The sequence below is a fragment of the Sciurus vulgaris genome (genome assembly GCF_902686455.1).
Source record: "Sciurus vulgaris genome assembly, chromosome: 2".
NCBI classification, from domain to species: domain Eukaryota; kingdom Metazoa; phylum Chordata; class Mammalia; order Rodentia; family Sciuridae; genus Sciurus; species Sciurus vulgaris.
The window spans coordinates 84,379,152-84,404,650 of record NC_136462.1 but is presented as its reverse complement, the minus strand read 5'-3'; the positions used below and the strand labels follow the sequence as shown (position 1 = coordinate 84,404,650).

The window sequence follows — 25,499 nt, the reverse complement described above, 5'->3', positions numbered from 1 at the left end:
GAGAGCTGCCATGTGAGCCTCAGCAGATCCTGTAGGAAACTCCAGAGTTGGGATATCCTTCAGTTGTCTTGAGTTGAGGTAGGGGGTCAATCCTATGTACCCCCACATCAGCCAGCCAAGAAATGCAGACTGTCCCTTCAGAGGCATCATGGAATGGGGGCAGCTCCTTTCCACAGAACAGTTCTGAGAGGGGATCATGGCTACGAGTCATCAGTAGCCAACACTCCTGTGAGGGGGAAAGTGAGCTCCTCAGCCCTGGAGGGGGACCTAGGTAAAAACACCAGAATCTACAACTCTGGTGATAGCCTCAATGACCTGAGAAAATCACTATATTATTTCCAAACCCAAACTTAGAACAGAATATAATAGAAATCCCTTTGTTTTATTCAGTTTTTTCATTGCTGTGACTAAAAGACCTGACAAGAACAACTGTAGAGAAGGAAGAGTTTATTTGGGTGCTCACAGTTTCAGAGGTCTTAATCCATAGACAGTAGGCTCCACTCCTTGGGGCTCAAGGGGAGGCAGAACATCATGGCAGAAGAGTATGGCAAAAGAAAGTGGCTCACATGATGGTCAGGAAGCAGAGAGAGATCCTATTGCCAGATTCAAAATATATACCCCAAAGACACGCCCCCAATGACCTACTTCCTCTAGCCACACCTTACCCACCTTCAGTTACCACTCAGTTAATCCTGTCAGGGGATTAACTCACTGATTGGGTTAAGGCTCTCATGACCCAATCATTTCTCCTCTAAACCTTCTTGCATTGTCTCACATGTGAGCTTTTGGGAAACATCTCACATCCAAACCAAAACACCTCCCAAATATTTCCATTTTATACAATCACAGAAATGAAAAGATGTACCCCATTTGTGCACAATGAATCAAAATGCAGTCTGTAAAAATAAAAAAAAAAACTAATTAAAAAAATAAAAAATAAATAAATGGAGTCACATGTCTGTGGGAAATGCAAAGTTCTGGAGATAATGATTCCAGAAATAATCATTTTAACTAAACAGAGGAAAACTCTGGACCTAATTTGAAAGCTACACAAATCATCTTACTTCAAACCAGGATGCAGGAAAAAGGTTCAGAAAGGTCCTTTGCAGGTAACTCATTGGTTGATTCACAGAAAAGAGAGCTGGGTGAGGTAATATTTTAAGAATATGATGCGTGTCATCTAGTGGTACCAACTAAAGCAAAGTCTAATGCTTAAAGATGTTTGTCTTTTCTTATTCAAGGAACTCTGGGGAAGGTTTCAGTAGTAATGTTTAGCTACGTTTAAAGTAACATGTCTAGGACTGTTATGGAAAAAAATAAAATTCGATTCATTCTTTACTGTCTAAAATTGATAAATTCCAAAGAGGTCAGAGAACAAAATCAAACAAAGCCAAAGTAAACAACAACAAAACCATAAAACCTAACAGCACTAGGAAAAACCTAGTATAGCATGAATTTCTTTGTAACTTGGGAGGGGAGAAAAACATGCCTACCTATGACCAGAATCCAGAAGCATTAAAGAAAGAGACTAATTAACTACAATTTCAACAAAGAGAAAAAAAGCAAAGCAAAATGTACCCCCTCCAAAGTATGCAACCTATATCACAAAGGGCTAATATAAAAAGTTTCTAATTTCTTTTTTAAAAAGTTCATATCAATAGAAAAGAAAAGGAAATGCAAATAGCCTTTAAACAGATGAAAAGATTAGTTCATGTATTTGTTTGCTTTCCATTTTAGGAGTTGCTTTCTCCTTTTATTTTGTATTGTAAACATGTTAAACATTTATAGGCTGGGTGTGGTGGCACACTCCTGTAATCCCAGGAGTTCAAGAGGTTGAAGCAGGAGGACTGCAAACTCAAAGCCAGCCTCAGCAATTCAGCAAGTCCCTAAGCAACTTAGGGAGATTCTGTCTCAAAATAAAAAAACAACAGGGCTGGGGATGTGGCTCAGTAGTTAAGCATTCCTAGATTCAACCCCTAGAATCAAAACAAACCGAACCAAACCAAAAAAACAAAAACAAAAACAAAAACAAAAACAAAAACAAAAAAACAAACCATCAAAATAACAGGGTTCTAACATCAAGCTATAAAACAAGAACTATTCAAAGAGGTCTAGCTTCTATTCTTATCCTTCCTTCACCTATTCTTGTTCTCTCCTTTATTGCTATCATTTTTTATTAGATTTTATTTACTTTTCTATTGCTTATTTTTGAAAGTATAAGCAAGTATCCCCATTTGTATTTCTAATCCCTCTAACCCCAAAGTTAAAATATTACATTCTTTTGTGCCTTACTTTTTCCAACTTACTTCTTCCATATTCCTTAACTGCTTCATAATACTTCATCGTATGTACACACCATGTGCAAAAATGTTCCACGTCATTAATAATAAGATAAATGCTAAACTATACTGAAATACTAGCTCCAATATATCAAGTTAGCAAAAATCTATGAGTTTGACCATCCATTCTATTGGAAAAGACACAGGGAAACAGTAACTCTTATACACTGCTGGTGTGAATACAAAATTGTACAACCCCTATAAAGGGAAATTTGGCAATATTAAATAAAATGACATGTTCTTTTATCCTTTGACCTAGCAATCTCAATTGTGGAAATTAATGTTAAAGTCATATTGGCAAAAGCTTATTACTTGTGCTCAGAGAATCTTTTGAAATAGCAGAAGACTAGAAATAGCCCACATCTATCAATACATCCATATGTATAAGGCAAGAGAAGAACAAAGTTCAGTTTATTTAAAAAATAGTATCTTGACTATATATCCCCAGTGGGATATAGGTAAAGAAAAAAAGCAGCACATGAAACTTGAAACATTATTTATCAGTCCTATTTTAGCAATGTCATTAATCTTATTCAGGTTTTAGTTATTCTTTATTCTGTTGCTATTCTGTTTATATATGTATATATACACATATATGTGATAATTAGAGCTAGATAAAGCAAATAAGTAATTATGGTAATATCATTAAGAACCAATATTTTAATAATAAGAGAAAAGAAGGCAAAAAATACCAAACAAAATAAAAAGTCAGCTTTAAAAAAGCATATATAACTACAAAATAAACCTTGAAAACATAATAAAAGAAGTTAGTTGCAAAAGGTCACACAATGCATGATTCCATCTATGTGAAAAGTCCATTAAGAGGCAAGTTTACAAAGAAAGCAGTCAATAAGTATTTGTCCATATTGGGAAAGGGGGCGTTGAGAGGCAGAGTGACTGTCAAAGGTAGAGGTATTCTTTTTGGGTAATGACAGTATTTTAAACTTAGATTGTGCTGATGGTTTTATATAACTGTGAATATACTGAAACTATTGAATTGCATTCTTAAATTAGAAAATTTTATTTTATTTGAATTACATCTGAATAAAGATGTTTAAAGGAAAAAAGCATTCATAGATAAGAAAAAGGCACCTAATATTCAAGAGCAGGAAATCTGAGTCATCTAAAACCCCAGAATACTGTGAAGTTCAGAGAAGGGATGAGGCTAAAGATAACAAGTTAATTTTTAAAGTTATGTATGTATGAAGCAAGAAGAAAAACAGGAATAGGTTCAATTTCATCTGTTGCACCTTTCTTGTCAAAATGACTTTTCTGGAGGAATTTGCCTCTTGAATTTGCCTCTGGTTCCACCTAGCTATCTCACCTTCACTTTCCACCAAGTTTATTTCTATTGATTCTTCAGATCAATTAATCATTGATATGATTCTCTCCCCCAAGGATCTTTTATATACACTCTCATAGAATCGTTTCTTTCCTTAGTATATTTCTATCCATAAATGCCCCAAGTTTTCCTTTTCCTTTTCCCTTCAAGGGCTGAACTGGCATCTGCTCTTGTTCAACATCCTATAACATAATATACGATCAATAAACAACTGTAAAAATAACACAAAAAGCTCAATTTCCATTTTGTTTCTTTCACTCCACAGACTTTTCTTTAGATTGAGAAGAGCAGAAGACCTAAGGACTTGGACTCCAAAAGGAGCAAAATGATTCCAAGAAAATGTTCTCTACTTCAGATCATTCGCTGGGCAAATATTCATTTATTTAGCCCTGGCACTATTAACTAATGGGGATACAATAGTGCATAAGTGCTGTCACTGCTCTTAAGTTTGCCTTGTGTGGGGCGGTAGTAAAAGTATACCATATTGCCTGTATTTAAACTGGGTTCAAGTTACCGCTCTAAAAGAATTACATCCCAGTAAACAGAACATCACGATGAGATTGCTGGTGTTTGAGAATGGAAAAGCGGGTAGGAGAACGGAGCTGGGCGGGTGCGGTGCGGCCTTGCCAACCAGATAACCACGGTTTCAGCAATGTCGGAGTTGCGGGGAGGGGGGCGCGCAGGGTTGGAGGTCCTTCGGGTCTTCTAACTCCAAGCCCCACAGAATGAAGCTACTGCAGCAGCAGCCTCCCGCAGACCTAAACACTACCATCGGGGCACCGAAAAGAGACCAATTTCCATAGCCTGACTTTCTCACCAAGGGCAGTAAATTAGGGTTACTAAAACGGAGTTTGTATATACTGACTCAAATTGTCTCACCTCGGATTCCGTAGAATCGGTTTTCGCAGAGGGCTTAGAGCTCCACCCAAGGTCCGAAGACAAGAACGTGAGGTGTCTATTACATATCCCCGAATATATTATTTTGGGAACAGGCCAGGTATATTCAACAAGCTTTAAATGGTAGTTTCCTCCAAAAACATGGCAATAAAGGAGCAAGTGAAATTCTCATGTTTCTAGGTTTTGCTTGCCACGCCCACCGCTGTTCCTTCTCTGTTCCAACCTCCCTAGACAGGCAGCTTCTGGCCACCCTCGGAGGTCCTGATTTTGAAAAGCGGAGTGGGCCAATCAGAGCGAAGCGCTGTTTGGCGCTGCCATTTGAGCTTGGGCTGGGTCTGCGGGTGTATTGGCCGCAGTGGCTCGAAGGCATGAGGAAAGCTGCTTGGTTTTAGTCTGCGCTCGGGGATGTGCAGGCCAGGCTCTGCATGCAGGCTGATGGGGAGGAAGAGAAGCCTGTGAAACGGGGTGACGGCGGCGCCCAGCCCGGGCGGGGACCGGGACTGGAAGAGAGCCTGAGCAGCCGGCTGGTCCGGCGGCTGGGCTGGGGCAGGGGGCGCTGGGGCAGGGGGCGCGGGAGCTGAGACTCAAACGCCTAGCTGGGTCTGCTTGGGCTGGAGTGGCGAGGGGAAGGGTCGTGTTTACATTTCCGAGAGCGCTGGAGTGGGAAGAGTAAAGTGTGGAGGAAAGGGGATCATTGCAAGTGACCGGAAGTGGCGAGAAGCTGACAACAGGCGTTGGTGCACGGAACTGAAAGAATCAAGGGAGAAAGAAGGGTGGTCCGTCTCAGTAGCGGAAAGGATTGGGTGACCAGAAAGAAGGTAGGGGTAAGTGAAAGAAGAGTTAAGTGTGGCTGGATCAAGACGCCAGTTGAAGAGCGTTTGTGTGAGTGGATAGAGGATCGAGGAAAAGCCGAGGAAGTGGCCGAGGCCCTGGGCTGGAGGAGTGCTAGAGGTGGCTGGAAGGCTGCGGAGCGGAGCTCAAACCTGAGAGTGTTTGGAAATTGGAAGATTTGGTGGCGAACGAGAGTCAGGAACGTGCCTCCGAGAGTGGGAGACGTGTCCGGGATGTGGGATCAGAGGCTGGTCAGATTGGCTTTGTTGCAGCAGCTTCGGGCTGTTTACGGCATTAAGGTCAAGGGTGGACGTGGGCAATGTGATCGCAGGAGACAAGAAACAGCAGCCACGGAAATAGGGGTAAGTTCTGAGAAAGTGATTTAGCTTAAAAAAAGGGGTGCTCACACCTGGTACCATCACCTGTTACCAGGTCATGTAAGACGTTCACTCTGTGGATCAAAAAGTGATGTGTTTAGGTATGTCCGATTCAGTCTTGTGGTCACCTGTTGATATTTAAATAAAGACCTTCTTAATTCTTTTCAGGAACTTTTGGTCATTGAGAGGAAGTTGCAGCGTTTTCCAACCTAAGCATTATTGAAATTTTGGATAGATAAATTGTCAGGAAAAGGAAGGGGTTTAATAGCATCTCTGACTTCTGCCCACTAGTTGCCAGTAGCTTCCTTTACTTATGACAACCAAAAATATCTCCCGATATTGGCTGTTTGTTTATTTATTTTTGAGGTCCTGGGGATTGAGAACTCAGGGCAAAACCACACACTTCTTAATCAATGACATATTTTTTAAGAAGTTGGAATGCAGGTACAAAAATAGTGGCAGATTCTTAATTTGCTCTTGGATGTGCAAAAACACTTAAGTTCACCAATAGACAAGTTTGCTCTTGGGATTTCTCAGTGTATTCACATTTGTGCATTTTAAAAAAATGAGTTTCAAGGTAGTTAAATGAAATTTAACTTAAATATTTGCAAGCACCCTGCCTTGTATACCTCAGGACAGAGTTTGAAAAGCACTTATAGAGTGTGGAAAAGAGGTCTGAAAGTAACCACCACCACCGCTCAGGCTAAGGGTGGAACTCAGAGCTTGGCATTTTTCACTCTACCAGTGAGCATCAGTCAATAATTGTAACTACTTCTGATGTGTTTTAAGAGGTGTTCAGTGAGTGACAGAAATTACTGTTTACTATCAACTGGTTTATCAAATAAGATCAGTATTTATAAGGTCACTGAAGGAATCTGTAGTATTTTGGGGGGAGAAGTTAATGTTTCAGCCAAATTCTGTTTAAGAACTTTCTTACTAAGCACTAACTGGATTGATTTTCCATAATCAGATTAGAGATTTAATTCACTAGACTGTTAAAAGGCTATGACTTTATCTTGACCATCTTTGTACTCCCAATGTCTAGCATAATGTCTAATAATACCTATTTTTTACCAGATGCTTAGGTATATATAGTAATAGCAGAATGTATTTTTTTATTTCTAAAGTTTTTAATTTACCCACTGATTAAGAAAATTTATTTTATGCCTAGTATTTATGTTAGTGTAACTGGATTGTCTTTTTAGGGTAAAATATTTGGAGTACCTTTTAATGCATTGCCACATTCTGTTGTACCAGAATATGGACACATTCCAAGGTAAGCAGTTTGAAATGGAGAATAAATATTTCAAACTGGTTTTAGATAGAGTGTTTGAAAACAGTTGATTGATACACATATTCATTTCAAACCAGCAAATGAGTTTATCTGTCAACATCAGCTTATGTGAAAAATAAAATTTTGAACTTTTATCTAATTTAAATGTAATTTGTGCTCATTTCCAGGATTGAATTTTAATGTTCATTAATGAATAAATGTTAGAAACAAAATTATTTTTGTTTTGCTTAATTTTTGGTTTTATACCAGTTCTTTTACCACAGCTCTCAGATTAAGTACTATACTAAATTACCAATTCAGGATTAATTTCGATATTTTTTGTTTAAGAAATGTTGGATAAAAATATTTAAAATAGGTATTTGTGAATATATATTATGTAATACTTCAGTTTTTTCTATGCCATTTATTATTTTAAGTAACATTTTGGACTAATCACATCAGAAAAAACTAGAGAAGTTTGTTTTAAGACAATAGTTTTAAAAGGCATATCTTCTCCCTTTAATTATTTTCCCTTTATACAAAGTAGGGTTCATTTTGTCTACTTTAGTCCAATAATCTAGGTGTTAATTGATGCATCATACAAGTGCATTTATTGAACACCTTACTGCCCTTATACAGTTTTTCTTCATTTGTCCTTAGGTAATCACTTAACTCTTTTCCTTTTCACATGACCTATAAAAGACTTCATTTTCCCATAATGAAAGCCTATAATAACTTTCAACATTTGGAATTGCTAATCCCCAGGAATAATGACTAAATCTTTGTTGTAATTTCTTGACCTCCTTTAAAAAAACAAACACTATCTGTCAATTATCCTCTATCAGCAGGACTGACATTCAGCCACTATGCACCAATACAACTATATCAGTTGTATGTAGCTGGAATATGTTTCAATTTGTTGGTACCAGCTGTCAAATATCTAAGTATTTAACATTAACATTGAGATTATTGTTCAAAATTTTAAAAAATTGAGCATCTACCTCTTAATATGAGAATTGTGAGAACTGGGATATATCCTACTTTTTTGAGGAATAATGTTGGGGTGAGAAAAACTTTACCTTATTTTTGATAGATATTTAAGTCTGTGTATGCTTTAAAGATCACCGATGGAGAGACAATAGATAAAAGAAGATGCCCTTGGTCAGCCATATGTCATTCCATCATAGAAAGGTCTAGTAAAAGAAGAGGAGTCAGAAAAGGAGTTTGAGAAGGAGTTTTCATTTATATAGCAGGAAAATCAGAAGAGTTGTGAAAAGAGTATTTTTGAGTAGAGGGATAGTCAGATGTGTCAAATGCTCATGGGTTAAGCAAAATGGGCACAATGAACTGACATGTATTTGGCAGAGCAAAGGGCATTGGTGACCTTGATGGGAACTGTTTCATTAGAGTAATGAGGATAAGAGTCTGGAGAGGGTCAAGTAGAGGTGGAGGCAAAAAAGTAAGACAAGTCTGTGTTCTGAAGGGAAGCACAGAAATGGAGTAAAATTGAAGAGTATGTAGAATTGAGGAGGCACATTGAAGTTGGCATGAATAAGAAGATGAGCCTTAGAGAAGAATTTAGGGAGGAAGGACAACTAAAAGTTTTTACCATACGGATTAAAGAGATTTGTGACATTCCAGTTTCTGAAAGTGGCAGAATACTTGTCCTGCTTATGTGGTTTGGCAGGGGAATAGAGTTTCGTAAGGTGCATATCTAGTCACTTGAAAAAAATCTCTTTCAGCTTTCTTGTTGATGCCTGCACATCTTTACAAGAGCATATTCAAACAGAAGGACTTTTTAGGAAATCAGGATCTGTTATTCGTCTTAAGGCACTAAAGGTGAGCATGATCTTGAACTCTAATTTTTCATTTGTACCGTTTTTCTGATTTGGCTTTTATAATTGAATTATCTAGAACTATTATATAAATAATTGACTGAAATTGAATTCCAATAACTTTTTTTCCCAGCAGAAAAATATTTTTTTTTCAAAAGAAATTGTATCATTTATATAGTGCTTTAAAAGTTTAGAGTGCTTTCAAATTCATGGTCTTTATTCCGATAAAGTAAAAATAAACAAATCATGTTGGTTTTATTTTTAGCCTTCTAGAAAGGAGTATTAAAGATTAAGAAGATTTATGAAAGAAAGCTCTTTAATTAGATATAATAAAGGTTACTTTATTGGCAATAAAAGCCTCCAAAATGCTCAAGATTATTAATTTATTTCAGAATAAACTGGATCATGGTGAAGGTTGCCTGTCTTCTGCACTTCCATGTGACATTGCAGGACTTCTTAAGCAGTTCTTCAGGGAATTACCAGAGCCAATTCTCCCTGTTGCTTTGCACGAAGCACTTTTCAAAGCTCAACAGTTAGGAACAGAAGAGAAGAATAAAGCTACGCTGTTGCTCTCCTGTCTTATGACTGATCATACAGTTGATATATTAAGATACTTCTTTAACTTTCTCAGGAATGTTTCTCTTAGGTAAGTGATAATTAAAAGTCTTAGGAAATGATTGGTTAATTTCTCAACTACCTAAAGATTTACCCTTGTAGATAATCAATTCCATTTGGAATGGGAATTTTTCTAAAATATGTCCTTACTATAAAAAGTATACCCTATGTAATCTAAGAAACAGTGTACCAAGTTATTTATTTTTGTACTATCTTAAGTCATTATGAATACCTTAATGGCTTATTGGTATTTATAAGATTCATTGTCTTCTGAATGGCTTTTTTAAAATTCTTTAAAAAATTTTATTGGTGCATTATAATTACACATAGTGGAATTTATTATACCATATTCATACATGCACATGACATAATTTGATTAGCTTCATTCCCCAGTATCTTCCCTTTACATCCCCTCCATCCTCCCCATGATCCACTTTCTACTATAATAGCTTCTAATTAATGTGTTTTAAAAATATTTATGGTTTGCTTTATAAATTTCCCCCCTTTTCCTGCTGTCATTGAGTCCATTATTTTACCCATACTTATAACCTCCTCACACTTCCAATTTTCTATTGTGGCTTTGAGAATTAGATAAACATGTTTAATTTGTGTGGCAAATTAAAGTTAGAACTCTGATTAGCATGATTTTATGATATATACTTAAATATACAGAGGCTGTGTATTTTGGGTTCTTATGGTTTTTTTGTTGTTGTTTTGTTTCCTTGATGCTAGAGAGTGAACCCAGGGCCTTGAATGTGGTGGTAGGCAAGTACTCTACCACTGAACTATACCTTCAGTCCTTTTTGCTTCCCCCCCACCTTTTTAAATTATGTTCAAGCCAATTATGTGGATGATTAGATTAGGGATACTGTATTTTGACTTGTGTGTGACTGATAAAAAAGAGGCCTTCAAAATGTGCTCAATATTATTTTAACTTTCTGTACTTTTATCTTTTCATCCATCTAATAAACCTTTTTTCATTTAAGGTCCAGGGAGAATAAGATGGATAGTAGCAATCTTGCTGTAATATTTGCACCAAATCTTCTTCAGACAAGTGAAGGACATGAAAAGATGTCTGCTAACACAGAAAAAAGATTGAGATTACAGGCTGCAGTAATACAAACTCTTATTGATTATGCATCAGATATTGGTAAGATACAGTTACATTATTAGTAGGATTTATTTAAATGAGAGAGATCCCAGCTTTTTCCAAGCAAACCGTGAAGACAGCTGTTAGAAAACTGGTATATTATTATCTATACACTTGGGGTGGGGAGTAAAGAAAGAATAGTAATTGTCTTATGAACATATTAATTTAGGGCGTGTACCAGATTTTATCCTGGAAAAGATACCAGCTATGTTGGGCATTGATGGTCTCTGTGCTACTCCATCACTGGAAGGCTTTGAAGAGGGTGAATATGAAACTCCTGGTGAATATAAGAGAAGGCGAAGACAAAGTGTTGGAAGTAAGTGGCAGTCTTATTTTAGGGAGGGGTACTGTGATTTACTTTTATCTAAAATGATTTGCTTTTATCTAAAATGTATTTGAACATCAAGAAGCATAAGCTATGGTATGTGCCTTTTTGATGCTTATAGCATAGTTGGAAAAAACCTGACATATGCTTGAAAAAAGTTGAAGTGACAATACAGTAATATTAAGTACTAAATTTTTAGCACAATGTAAAATGTCTTCAAAGGACAAAAGTTCTCTGGATCGTAAGGATCAAAGGATTCCTCAAAGAGGAGGTCAAACTAAGCCTCCTTGAAGAGTGGGTGAAATTAAGGGGAATTTGGTGGAGGATCAGAAAACCTATATCTCTAAGAGATAGGAAGTATGCTAAGAAGAATGACTTAGGGAAGAAGTAATCTATATCTGTGTCTGTAAGTAAACCAGTGTGACTTGATGAAGGGTTCATGGTAAGGATTAGTGAGCTTGATGGCAGGCTAAAGAACTAGAATACTAACCTGCATATTAGTGAACTATTGAAGATTTATAACTTGAGGAATGACATAATTAAAACATTTCTTGGAAATTATCTGATTTGAAGAATTTAGACTTGGAGGCAGGGAGAATGGTCAAAAATGTGTGGCAAAAATATAAGTGAGATCTTTGACATGAATTTAATTAGAATGCAAACTAAATAATGAATGAATATTACTGAGAACAATCAAAAAGACCAAAAGTTATATTATGGTGAAGTTGATAGTAAGATTTCTTACCTCTTGGTCAAGAAGACAAAGATCATTCTTCCTCCTTAGGCAATTTCTATTGCCTTAGGAAGTTTTTCTTTTGACTATAGGAACCAATAGTTAACTATCATTTCTTTTATATCTTTTGACTTTTATGTTACTGCATTCTTGTGTTTCTTCTTTGCATTCTTGTTGATTCCATTTATGACTTTTATATTATTTCCTTTGGGCTAATGTAGCAAAGTACCACAAACTGAGTGACTTACAACAATAGAAATATGTCTCACAGTTCTAGAGGCTGGTCTGCAACCAAGGTGTCAGCTGGGCCTTTGATATCTGTAGGAGATAATTCTTTTTTACCTCTTCCTAGCTTCTGGTGGTATTTTTGGAGCATACAGTTTAACTCATAAATCTTCCTTCTATAATTATAGTTATATATTTATAGAAGATCATTTTTATTGTCATCTTTTCTTTTGTGATCTATTCATTTCTGTAGTTTCTGTTCATTTCCAACTAAATAGATGACCACCAGCTCCCTGAATATCACTTTCACTTTATTAATGGCCTACTAAGGCTATCTTCTATTTTTCCTTGGTGCTTTAAGCCTGGCATTTGAAATGACAGTGTTCATCTCTTTAAAAAACCAGTGCTGTTGAATTCCATTTTCTTAAAAAAAAAAATTCCATTTTCTCTTAACACTAACACCACCACCATTCCTTATACTCTCAGGCTTTAAACCCTGGTCTCATAACTGATATTACTTTACCATCTTTACTCACAGTTTTCAAATTTAAGGTTCAATCTTTGCAATGCTTCCTGCATCTTTACTGTAAGAATCTCCTTAGACTTTGGGCCTCCTTGACTTTCCCTCTTATTGCTATAGTCATGTATCTCACACACCCTTCAAATACTTCCCTGGATAATACTAATATTTACAGCTTAAATTTTAGTAGAGGTCTTTCATAGGATTGCTTTAGCATGTCTACTGTTTCTTGTCTTTCCTTTGTGCTACCTGTACTTTAGTCAAACTTTGTTTTTTATTTCTTGTTTTCGGACACTTGTTCTTTTGCTTATATGGTTTATTGATATGCTTTTATATTTTTACTTTCACCTATTCCTGTTGTTCAGTTATATCCACTTGTCAAATTCAGGTTAAATGTCTTGTCAAGCAAGCTTCTTTCCCCATATTCCCCCCACTGGGAGAATTATTTCTTTCGCTCTGATATTCTATAATATTTTAGACTTTAAAAGTTTTAATCTGGTTTTATACTTATTCCTTGTATGGCTATTATTTTAAATATGCTTTGAATGTAGAAACCACGTTTAATACATCTCAGCCTAGTGTTATTTTAGAATGGATATTAACTATTGCATCAATACATTAAGTCAAATTATTAATATTTGACTTAAATTCAGAGGTACTTTATTTATTTGAACTTAGAATAGCATTTATCATGCATCACTAAAATACTTCAGTTTCATTAATTTGAACTTGTTCAGGGACTCTAGACTATCAGCATTTATTCTTATGTTTTAGCTAGTTTATTTTTTATTTTTGCATCTCACTTTGAAATGCTACAAACATCCATGTGATTCATTAGCTTAGAAGAATTTGTATTTGCTTGACTTTTTAAAAAAAATACAGTAATATATAAAACATAAAATTTACTATCTTAAACCATTTAAATGTACACTTTAGAAATATTAAGTACATTCAAATTATTTCATAATCATCCAGAAATTTTACTTTGATATATATGTATTATATGAATAAGTTACTCTAGCTTTAATGCTACATATGACAATTCTCAACTATATTACTGCAGAATCTACACTGGATTCCATGGGTAAGTTCTAATAAGCTAAGTGATTTAATCATATTTTTCTGTTTTTACCAATGTATGTGAATATGTGTGTGTGCACCTCTGCATTGTCATGCTAACACATGTCTTTCATAGTTAGGTGGTACAGTACTGAACTGACTAAGATGATGCCCTATTGGCATAGAACTTCCTGATATGCTCATAATAAGATTATGAGATTATTGCAGGGTTTGAAATAGAATTTTTCCATTTCTCTAAATACTCGAGGTAGTCTCTGGTATATTAGTGTTGTCCATAGTGCAATCAGGACAGCTTAAGAGTACAGAAGGAACCATTTATCCTTCTAATTTCGTTGTACTCTCCTAGTCGTGTATTTTCTGCTATGGCTGAATCTATTGCTCAGTTATTTTATCTTTCTCTGCTCGGGCTCTAGTTTCTTTTTTTTTTTTTTTTTTTTTTTTTTTAATCTCTCTCTACTCTTTCATGTTAACCTTTATAGATTGGTACCAGAACAGATGACATTACAAGTTATTATCTAATTAGTTTAGAGCATTGCCAGTGCTTTTTGAGATTTTCATTATTCTTGTCTAGTTTGTACCTATTTATTTGCGGGTGTAAGATTTCTCTAAAATTCATTATTGGACTATTTTCGAACTTTAAATGAGTGTTTTGAGTGGCATTTGGTGATCGATCAGGTAAATTTACATATTTAAATAATTTTTGTACCCTATGGTTACATGGTATGACTCTACATCGTTTACAACCAAAGAAATGAAAAGTTGTACTCCATTTGTATACAATGAATCAAAATGCATTCTGCTGTCATGTATAACTAAATAGAACAAACAATTTAAATAAAATAATTTTTGTGTTTCATTGTGACTGAAAATTAGGACATAATTTTGCATAAAACCATTTCCATTACAATCACAATAATAGTTAAGTACAATGTATATTTTTTAGGCCTGTATTATTTGGAATCTCTGACCACTTGTCTATTTCCTTCTTGATATTTTTTTCTTTTCCTTGATTTTTTTTTTTTTTTTGTACTATAATTCTTTGTTTTCCTACCTTTTTTACCATTTGTTTTTTCTCATTTTCCGTATTTTCTTTTTCTGCTCTCTTAACTGCTCTGTTCTTCCATACTGTACCTTATTCTGACACTGCCCTCTTCTTAAATGATCTAATTCATTTGGAATTTTTTAAAACTACCTTTTCAGGACTAATAACTTGCCAGTTAAATTCTCCAGCCCTGATCTTTGGACATATCAGTTCAATCCATTTTAGTGTCTCAGTCATGTCTAACTTTTCTCCAGTTTCCTTTCCATTTGGTGGCACCATTTCCTACTTGATTTTCAAACTCAGAAGTCTAGGTGTCTTATCTGCTGTTTTCCCATTCTCACATCCCATCAATCACCAAGTCTTGTCACTTCAATCACTTAAATACTTTTATTCCTGCCTCCATTTCCATTGCTTCTGCCTCAGTTCAGACCTTCATCTTTGGCTCAACAAGAGATTACTTCCCTTTTGTATTGTGTATCATACATATATGTATTACATTTCATTCTGTATTATACTTTGTTTTTTTAGGGATATAGGAGTATAAGTGAGGAATGGAATAAAAATAGATTCTTTAGTATTTTTCTTTTGTTGAAATTCTTTTTAAATGACAATACTTTAAAACATAAGCTGGTATAAAAGTTAGATGTCAGAAGATCACCAATATCTATAAGACAGACGTGGTGAAAGGCAGAAAGCTGTTAAATTTCAATTGCGTGATTTTATCTTGCATTTCAGATTTTGTTAATGGAGCACTAAATAAACTGAAATCTAACAGAACACCTTCTATTACACCTCAGCAGGATAGAACTGGTAGGTATTTATTATATGTATCTATTTAAATGAAAACTTTTGTAGTCTACAAAAATAGTTGCAATAATGATTACCTAACTTATTTTAGTTAATAATCAAATTGAGTTTCATCAAATTCAAACACTATTTTCAATAGAGATATAATATTATATATATTATGTTGTGATATTGCTAATTACATTGGATATAATGAACCCAAAATAGTCTGTTATATTTCAAACTTTCTTTTCTTTTGGTGATAGTGTTCAAACCTAGGACTTCACACACACTAGGCAAGCACATCCCAACTCCTTTAATTTTCTTAATCATGATATTCAGTTGCTTGTAATTTGGATACTGTTAAACATGTGAAAATAGTTTAACCTCAGTTTTGTTTTAGAACTGGACATTTTTTATTATATGTTCTAATATTTTATCCTAGTTTGTTTGTAGCTAAAAGTGTTGAGCCAATAATAGACAACATGATATCTTTTGTTTTCCAGAGTGAAAAAATGAACTGGTTAATCTCAGTTAGGATGAAAACCAAATATAATAGATTAGTTTTTCTCAATGTCTCGACTATAATTTAGTTATATTATGTTAATATTCTTTATGTTATTTTATATTAATATTCTTTATTATGTTAATATTCTTTAGTTTGTGTTATATGCATTTTTAAATCTGTTACTGCTCCTGAAGAGTCTTACCTCTTTGCATCTTCCTTATATTCATTTTAAGTAATTGCAGAGTGTTAATGTAGTTATGTAACATATATTTGGTGGAAATATCCCTCTCACATTTTTTGATTAACTCTAATAGTTTTATAAGTACAAATTATATAGAGCTTTATGTATTTTGTCAACTCTGGTTTATTTGTTCATTTGTTTTCAGCTCAACTCTCTATATCACCAGTGGTTCTTACACCAAATGCTAAGCGTAAACTGCCAATAGATTCTTCTCATGGTTTCTCAAGTAAGAAAAGGAAATCTATCAAGCACAATTTTAACTTTGATCTGTTGCCAAATAATCTCAATGGCAGTTCCACACCAGTATCAGGTAACATACAATTTATATAATTGAGTTGTAAACATTAACATAAGTGCCTATTCTAGGCAAAAAGTTATTTTAGGTTATAACAGTTTAGGAGACTGAGTTTTATTTTTATGTTTTATCAAATTTCTGTGTTTTTTTTTTTTTTTTTCATTAATGTTCCTGGCTTTAAAAATAGACACTGATTTAATATAATTAATATGTGTATATGTTTTATGGTCATCGCTATTGGAAGTTAGATGAATAACTCAAAGTGAGAGTTTGGGCTTCTGTGGATAGCATTTTTGCTCAGGTTTTATGTGATTGGACATCCAGAATCTTACATTAGTTACATATGAGTCTATATTCTATAACTATGGCTCTATTGCTGTCTTATGTTGAATTTAAACTGTCAAAAGTATTGTCACCTTGAATCCAGAGTCATGACCATTTAGGGTTATGGTTTAGGGAAGGGACATTTTCATATTTTTTATACTGAAGTGTCTTTTATAAAAGCTTTAAAACTTTGTTTACACTGTTCTTTATGGAATGGTTTCCATATCCCTTTTAAACTCATGTGTTTATTTTTAATTGATAAATAGTAATTTATGGGGTATATTATATTTCAAAACATGTACACAATATGTGGCTATTTCAGTACATGTATACTAGTGTGTAATGATCAGATCAGGGTAACTAACATATAATTTCAGACATTTATTATTTCTTCATGACTGGAACAAAGTCCTCTCCTAGCTTTTGAATACTAAAATTTTGTTACTGGAGTCTTAGATTTAGTTGACTCTTGTAGCATGTACAGAATACAGATTGATTCATTAAATTTATGATAAAATAAAGTGAAACCCTAACATCTCCATCTCATATTTGTCTCACACTTAATGAAAATATGAGTGATCTCTGAGTCCTTTCTTACATATTTTTTTATTTCAGAAAATGGAATTCAATAGCTGAATTTTGAGTTCTTCTCCCCAAAAGCTGTCACTTTTTTTTTTTTTTCCTGTTATCCAAAGGCTTATGTGTTCCTTAAGTTAAAGGGAATAGCAGCTTGTGGTTTTTGAAGAAAAACCCTTCTTCAGAGGTTCTTTGTGGCTTATTAAAATGTAAGAATTCTAATGGTTACATCTGTAGTTATTTCAGGAGTAAGACTTAAACTCCTTGTAAGTAATTTACTGTTTTTTGTTTTTTTTCTTAATTCATTTTTATTGTAAACAAATGGGATACATCTTGTTTCTCTGTTTGTACATGAAGTAGAGGCATACCATTTGTGTAATCATACATTTACCTAGGGTAATAGTTTTTGATTCATTACTGTTTTCTTAATACTTAAATCTTTTCAGTTTGTAAGACTTTTTCCAAATGACAGGTGGGAATTATAGTTCTACCTTCCTTTACTTATTAGCATTATAATGTCTTCCCTAAGGAATAAACTTCTGGTTTCTTCTCCTCCAAGCTACCCCCTAAAAGCTTAAACATCTTATGTTGTTTTAACTTTAGTTTGAACCTGTGTAATTAGTGGCTTTTTTTTTTTAATGTATAAAAAAAGCTCAACAACAATTCCTATTATTTTTCATCATTTTTCTTTGACCCTGCTTTCTCCTCCACAATTTAATAAATTCCATCTGTAAGAATGAAAATGGGTTGATTTCTAAGTATATATTCATATAGTAGATAACATGCTTTTTTATGTATAAGCATTGATTTATAATCCATAGAGTATGTATTTGTAGCTCTTTTTTTATAGTGTGATAAATTTACATCCTACATTTTCTGACTGTACCTCCTTATGACCACTGATACATTTTCAAGTTGATTAGACTAGCCCTGGGATAAAGCTACCTTTGGCAAATTGGATGTATTATGTTGACCAAAGCTTTCTTTAACCATACATACCCAAAAGTAATGAGTATCTCTTAAGGGGGATATTCATGTTATTGCAAAATCAATGATAATGATGAATAGAGAGAAATCATTTTTATTGGGTATGTACCAGGTAAAATTCAAACATAAGTCAAATGCATATGGAGCCCTTGTTTGTAACTACTTCACTTTCTTCATAATTTTTTTTTTTTACTTTAGTTGATTTCATGTTATAAATGACATTGAACAACTCAATTAAATTGTTTCTATTGTGACCCAGTTTTTCACTTGGAAAAAGCAATGGCAAAGTTGATTGTCAGCACTGATATAGAAAATTAGTTTTTGTTGGACAAAATTTTGAACAAATTATACTCCAGAATCAGTAGATAGTGGTTGGCTAGCAGGTGCATTCTGTATACAGACACCAACTTGTTTGTCAATATTTATTTTTTACAGTAGCATTAATATTTTGTACCAGCTATTACACTGGACATTGTGTGTGTGTTATATACTTATGTGCGTATGGGCACAATATTATATTCATTGAAGAAGTCTATTTTCAGAGTTGACTTGTTTTGTAAGGGCCAGGGGTTAGGGACACTCAATTCTCTCCACAGCTTGCTCTCTTCATTGTATGACACTGTCCAGGCCTTCCTTGTATTATCAAGTTTGAAGCAAAACTAATGTAAAAGTTGCACTTAGTGTAACCTTTAACTGGCAACTAGAAAGTAAGAAATTGATACTTTTCTTTTTATTTGGGTCAGTTATTTGATACCTGAAGTTTCTAACCAGAAATTTTGTTTTTTGTTGTTGCTTGGAGAAGGAAATCTAGGCTTTAAATCTAATTGCTGCTGTTACTATTTTACGCTTTGAAAAAGAAATAAGTATGTATAGTATATTACATGTGGTTACTTTTTATAGTTCACTTTGATACAAGCCCAGAAGTGTCATCTCAGAGTTCACTCTCTCCTGTAGCCATCAGTGGAAGCCATTTGACCAGCACAGATGTGCTAAGGCGAAGTAAAAGGATTGCAGGCAAAAAAGTTTGCAGGTAATTGATCTAAGATGTTTTGTTTTCATTGGACAGACATTTGATGTATATATACTGTGCATATGCAGTATAGTATATGATTCTTGGTCAAATATTTTTTTCATTCTACCAAGAATCATATTTGAATCATAATTTGTTAAAAAAAAAAATCCCCTCCATATTTCTTTCTTGTAATCAAGTGTACTTCTTATTTCAACCAGAAATAAAATTCCTAATTTGAGTCCATTTGCTTGCTTAAAAATTTATTTTATGTTGGTATTTTAAAATTTCCTGTTAACTTAAAAAGCTAGTCTAGTCTAGTGATCCTGGTATAAAAGCAACTAAATAATTTTGTAAGAAATAGATCATTTATATATGCAAAGACAGTGTTCATATTTGGTACCTTTTTTTTTTTTTTTTTTTTTTTTTTAATTGCATCAGGGGTTGAACCCAGAGGTGCTTAACCACTGAGCAACATCCCCAGCCCTTTCTTTTTTGTTTTTGAGACAGGTTCTTGCTAAGTTGCTTAGAGCCTTCCCAAGATACTGAGGCTGGCTTTGAACTTGTGATCCTTCCACTTCAGCCTCCTGAACTGTTGGGATTATAGGCATGCGTCCCTATGCATATATTAACTAGTTTATAAGAATTTATTACTCTGTTCATTTATTAGCAATATGGTTTGCTGTAGACTTTCTTAAATTTCATTTTGCAAGAATTTCTGGTATTTGTGCTATAAATAGATGTTTTAAATTCCACTCTTTTTAGGGTGGAATCAGGAAAAACAGGCTGCTTCTCTCCTAAAATCAGTCGTAAAGAAAAGGTTAGAAGATCTCTTCGTTTGAAATTCAGTCTGGGGAAAAACAGCAGAGATGCAGTAAGTGTCTTATCTCATTAATCTGTTTGTATTATCATAAAGCTGACGACTTTATATTAAAAGATACTCTCAATTCTACTTTCCCTCCATCTACTTTACCATTCTCTATTCCTCTTTATATCAATACTTTTGTCCCACTATTTGATTGAAACTGCTCTTACCAAGGTGGCCCATGAATTCACAGTTGCTTAAACCATCAGTCAAATATCATTTCTTCTTTGACCTGACCTGTGAGCAGCATTTGGCATATCTCCTCTGTGAAAAAAAAAAGGTATTTCTGTTCTGTTTTTTTCTCTTCTTTTCTTTTCTTTTCTTTTTTTTTTGGTACTGGGGATTGAACCCAGGGGCACATAACCACTGAGTCACATCCCCAGCCCTCTTTTTTTAATTTATGAGACAGGGTCTTGCTAAGTTGCCTAGGGTCTCACTAAGTTGCTGAGGCTGACTTTGAGCTCAAAATCCTGCCTCAGCCTCCCGAGCTGCTGGGATTTCAAGCATGCTCCACGATGCCCCTCCACGAGTATTTCTTAACATCTGCCTCTCTGACTTCCCTACTTGGATTTTTCCTCAAGTATAGCCTGTCCGAAGCATAGCTCCTGAGATGTGTTTCTTTGCTGCTCTTCTAAGCTCCCCGTAGCACACTTTCCCTTGCAGTCTTCCTCATTTCAGTTACCCAGCTTATTCTAATCATTTAGTGGAAACCTTGGCACATTCTTGATTCCTTACCTTTTCTCTCTTATACTACATCTAACCCATTAGAAAAGCCTGTGTAACTTCTGTTTTGAGAGCATCTCCAAACTGATCCATTTTCATCAATGTACTATTCCCACTTGAAGTTCCATCTTTTCTCTGCTGGATTGCTGCAGCAAGCACCTTTTAGCAAGTGGATTAACTTGCTGCAATATTGCTGCCAAATGATTCTTTTAATACTCAGGTTAGGTCGTATTGCATTCTATTGACTCTTCTTTTCATTCTGAATAAAAACCACAGTTCCTGCATTGACCTATAATGTTTTACATTATCTGTTCTCTGGACACATCTCTGAACTCTGCTCCTGGGAGTGCTCCCTTGCTCACCCTGATTCATTCACTGACCTTGCCTTTTATTGAATGTGCCAGACTTTGCTTTAGCCTCAGAGACTGCCCTGGCATTTTCTTCTCTCTGAAATATTCTTTCCCTTTGAGTCTTTTTTTCATTTTTTTTTTCATTACTGGAATTGAACCCAACCACATCCTACCACGAAGTGCATCTCCAACCCTTTTTATTTTATTTTGAGCAGGATTTTGCAAAATTGCTCAGACTGGTCTAGCACTTGTGATCTTCCTGCTTTTGTTTTCCGAGTAGCTGGGATTACAGGTGTGCACCGTTGCACCTGGCTTCCCTTTTAAATCTTCATGGCTCTTGCCCTTAGTTTTCTTTACTCACAAATCACATTCCTACCCTTTACCACGCTATATCCTCTGTGCCGCTATAATATCCTCCATAGCAGTTTTTACCTTATGCGTTGTATTTATACAATATAATTTATTGTTTCTCGTTTTTATTGAATCTCTTAATCTAGAATGTAAGTTTTATGAAATTAAGATTCTGATCTTTTTGTTTGTGTATTTGTTTTCATCATATGTGAGCAGGCCCAGGCCCAGAGACAGCATAGAATTTGGTTTTAATTAGTGAGTATGGGAGATTATTTTTATTTTATATCATTTAATATCAACTGATGCTTACAGTTTTCATTAGCAGGCAAGAATATTTGTGTTTGCTATAAATCTTCCCCAATTATATATATATTTTTTATCTGATATAGATTTTGATGCCTACTAAAAAAATTTACTCTGTCATAATAGTTTGAATTAACTAGGTTTACTTCTTAACCCAAACTTTTACTTTTTCTTTTCTGTACAGAATGGATGTTCTGGTGTCAATAGATATGAAAATGTTGGTCGGAGACTTGCAAATCAACAAAGTTTAGAAAATAGGATTGAATCTGTAAAAACAGGTCTACTTTTTAGCCCAGATATAAATGAAAGATTACCAAAGAAAGGTACATTTACATGATATCATTAGAATTTTACCTCAAAATTCGGTTTTAGTTACCTTTTTAATGTTAAGCTATATTAAGCAATGTGCTATTCTAGAAATTAAAAGCTCATGTTTGAATAGTGAAAATATTTGAATTGTACTATATTTTTCTATCAGTAACTGGAGGATACTTGTAAATATCAAAATATTTTACTTTTTATAGTAAAGATTACTTCTTTTAATACAGATGTTTAATTTTTTAGAAGTAAATGCTTAGTACCTTTACTTGCCATGAGTTTGGATAATATTTCAAAAGTAGATCAGATATAAAGGATTAAAAGCACTGAACTGCTTCATTTTAGGTTCAAAAAAGATCAGTAAGTCTGAGGAAAACTTATTAACTCCAGAGCAACTAGATGAAACAAGTTACCGGATGTCTTGGACAGGACCTAGTAATTCAAGCTTTCGAGAAATGGATAAATATGAAGCTTCTCCAATAATGGGAAATCGTGAGGTGGGAAACTTTTCTTTGGAACCAGATATAACTGTTGAAAAGTCACCTGCTACATTATGTGAACTTACCCCTTCCACTTTACACAGCAAGCCTAACAGCAATGTAATGGGAAGCTCCCTTAGAGGGGATGAAAATAACTTGACCTCAGAGACTTTGGTGAAGATTCAGAAAGCATTTTCTGAGTCTGGAAGTAATCTTCATGATTTGATAAATCACAGGCAGTCACCAGTAACTAATGTGGGGAAAGAAAAATTAAGTGAAATATCTGATATAGGGTATAGTCCAGAGAAAAGTCTACTTAAAACTAATGACTTGACTGTGAGAGAATCAGTAGAAAAGTATGAAAACCACACAGGTAAAGATGAAAACTGTTTTTCAGAAATAGACCTCTTACCATATCAAACTCAAAAATTTGGTAGAGAAGCAACTATAAAATGTTACTCAACTGAGACAAAGGTAAAACATGAAAAGGATGTTCATTTAAAGTATTATTTAAATGAGCAAGAATCCCCCAATGATGAACAAATTAAGGGACAGCAGTCCCCAAGAGATAAACTAAATACTATGTCAAAGGAGAATGAGAACACGATGGAAGAGAACTTAGTGAAATGTACAACTCCCAGGGAGGATGAGGCTCAATCCTCTTTCTCACAGCAGAGTGCATGCTATATAACAGTCCTGTCAAAACCTAGGCCTGTGAGAATTGCTAAACAACAGTCACTGGTAGAAACATGTGATAAAACGGTTTCTGAAAGTTTACAAATGACAGAGCATGGAAGAGTTTCAGATCACATACAGTGGTTTAATAAACTTTCTTTAAATGAACCAAATAGAACAAAAGTGAAGTCACCTCTTAAGTTTCAGCGTACTCCTGTCCGTCAGTCTGTCAGAAGAATTAATTCTTTGTTGGAATATAATAGACAACCTAAACAGCAGAAGATGGCAAATCTTGGCAACACAGCTTCTCCTCTGGTTAAATCAGTGAGCTGTGACAGTGCTCTGCCCTCTTGTACAGAAAGTACATCAAAAGATTCCTCTATTTCACATATGAAATCAGGTCCTAAAGAACAGAGGTCTACATCATATGAACAATCTGACATAAGTGAAGTTTCAAAATCAAGCATGGACTTAACCTCTACATCTTCCTTAGAGAAGAAGAGGCACCCAGATTCTGTGAATGCTTCTCTTGGGTCTACTAGAGTTTGCAAACAGGAGGTGATATCTGATAGCCAAATTAAGGTTCCCTTTGATGACTTGACTAATCATAATATATTAAAATCTGTTGTAAATAATAATATGGGCTTTTCTCCTGGGATAAAAAATAGAGTCCTTAGGAAACCATCAGAAAGAGAAAGGGTCTGGTACAAAGGTTCTCCAAAAAATCCTATTGGAAAGGCTCAACTACTACCAACAAGTAAACCTGTAGATTTGTAATTGCTAAATGTTATACTTGACATTAATGTAAATAAAATTAGCAATTGATTATGTGACATATAGGATAATCTTCATGTTAGTTTGTAGGTCAGAATTGTTGTTAAGCAATACGTTTTCTCAAACATTTTAATTTCAGAGCATAAGCAACTTGGATTTTCCTAATTGTACATGTGACTACTATGTTTTTCTTAATTATAGCAGTATTTAAACTTTTTAATTTTATTGTGATCTCCTAAAGCAGAGGTTACACCTTACTGTTTTAAAGAAATTGTTGCTTGGAAATTTAGAAAAAAATTAATTTTTGAAAATTGCATGATTTTTATTTTGTATGTGTGATCGGAAGAGTGAAACAAGTTGTGTCTATTTTTTGTTATTCCTCCAAGTCGGATAAGATTTTTATTAAAAAATCTGTACTATGGAAAGGGAAGGGGTAAGCCCCACAAATACTCTGTCTTGAATTATAATTATGTTTATTGTCTTAACCAAAATTCCTGGAAATCCATTTACTTCACTCTGGTATCTTGATACTTTATTCCTATTTGGGGCAGTCATCTGGTTTATATATCTGCTATAAATGTACAGTTGTGTTCACTTGAACTGAGAACAGTGGCTAAAGCAGAATGGTGACTAAACTGTGCTCATACATTAAGATGCTGAAGTAATTGGTTATTTTTAGGCCATACTCTATTTCTAAAGGTAATTTGCACAAATGCATTTGTATCTGTTTTGTCCAATATAGAAATGGGAATTATCTAAGGAGGAATAATTGAACTTGAAAAATTTAATCAAGGTGATTTTTTAATATGCAGATGCTAGATTTTAGAATTCGAATAGTGGATACACCTGTAAATTTTATTTGGATAAAATGGGATAAAATTTATGATGGTTTTATCTTGTGTGTGTGTAAATGTTATTTATTTAGCATAGATATTAAAGATAACTTTCTGGAAAATGACTTGCCTGTCTAAATTTATATTAAAGCCTTTTTCCTCTGTTCTATTTTTATTACCTCAAAATTAATAATCGGTAGTTACACACATGTTTATCTGATAACAAAACAAGTTTGTAATACAGATTGCATATACATTTGAGATGTTTATGGTACAGGTTGAAGATCTTTTTTTTTTTTAAAGATGGTGCTGGGGATTGAACCCAGGGCCTTGTGCTTGCAAGGCAAGCACTCTACCAACTGAGCTACATCCCCAGCCCCGAAGATCTCTTATTTAAATTGGGACCAGAGTGTTTCAGACTTGGAGAATTTTCAGATTTTGAAGTATTTTCATAGACTTCATTGGTGGAACATTCCTAATCCAAAATTTGAAACACTTTTTAGGATGTTGGGGATTGA

General features: G+C 34.4%; 1 protein-coding gene across 2 annotated transcripts; it reads left to right on the top strand.

The window, feature by feature from the left end:
• The first annotated feature begins 5,313 nt into the window (after positions 1-5,313).
• ARHGAP11A (Rho GTPase activating protein 11A) lies at positions 5,314-25,042 on the top strand. 2 transcript variants are annotated; one of them, XM_079129563.1, is made up of 12 exons: positions 5,314-5,771; positions 6,992-7,062; positions 8,802-8,898; positions 9,287-9,540; positions 10,496-10,659; positions 10,829-10,975; positions 15,320-15,394; positions 16,265-16,429; positions 19,202-19,331; positions 20,076-20,184; positions 22,087-22,225; positions 22,566-25,042. In XM_079129563.1, the coding sequence occupies exons 1-12, from the start codon at positions 5,643-5,645 to the stop codon at positions 24,149-24,151; spliced, it is 3,066 nt and encodes a 1,021-aa protein (XP_078985689.1). In that variant the 5' UTR covers positions 5,314-5,642; the 3' UTR covers positions 24,152-25,042. The 2 variants fall into 2 exon arrangements, with proteins under 2 accessions (XP_078985689.1, XP_078985688.1); XM_079129562.1 differs by having other exon boundaries at positions 5,508-5,771; positions 19,256-19,331.
• Positions 25,043-25,499: the final 457 nt, after the last annotated feature.

Bases quoted from the DNA above. Each gene is read 5' to 3' on its own strand.
- ARHGAP11A (XM_079129563.1), top strand. From the start codon at position 5,643: ATGTGGGATCAGAGGCTGGTCAGATTGGCTTTGTTGCAGCAGCTTCGG. The intron at 8,899-9,286 runs GTGAGCATGATC...AATTTATTTCAG, and splicing joins TTCGTCTTAAGGCACTAAAG to AATAAACTGGATCATGGTGA. The intron at 15,395-16,264 runs GTAGGTATTTAT...ATTTGTTTTCAG, and splicing joins ACCTCAGCAGGATAGAACTG to CTCAACTCTCTATATCACCA.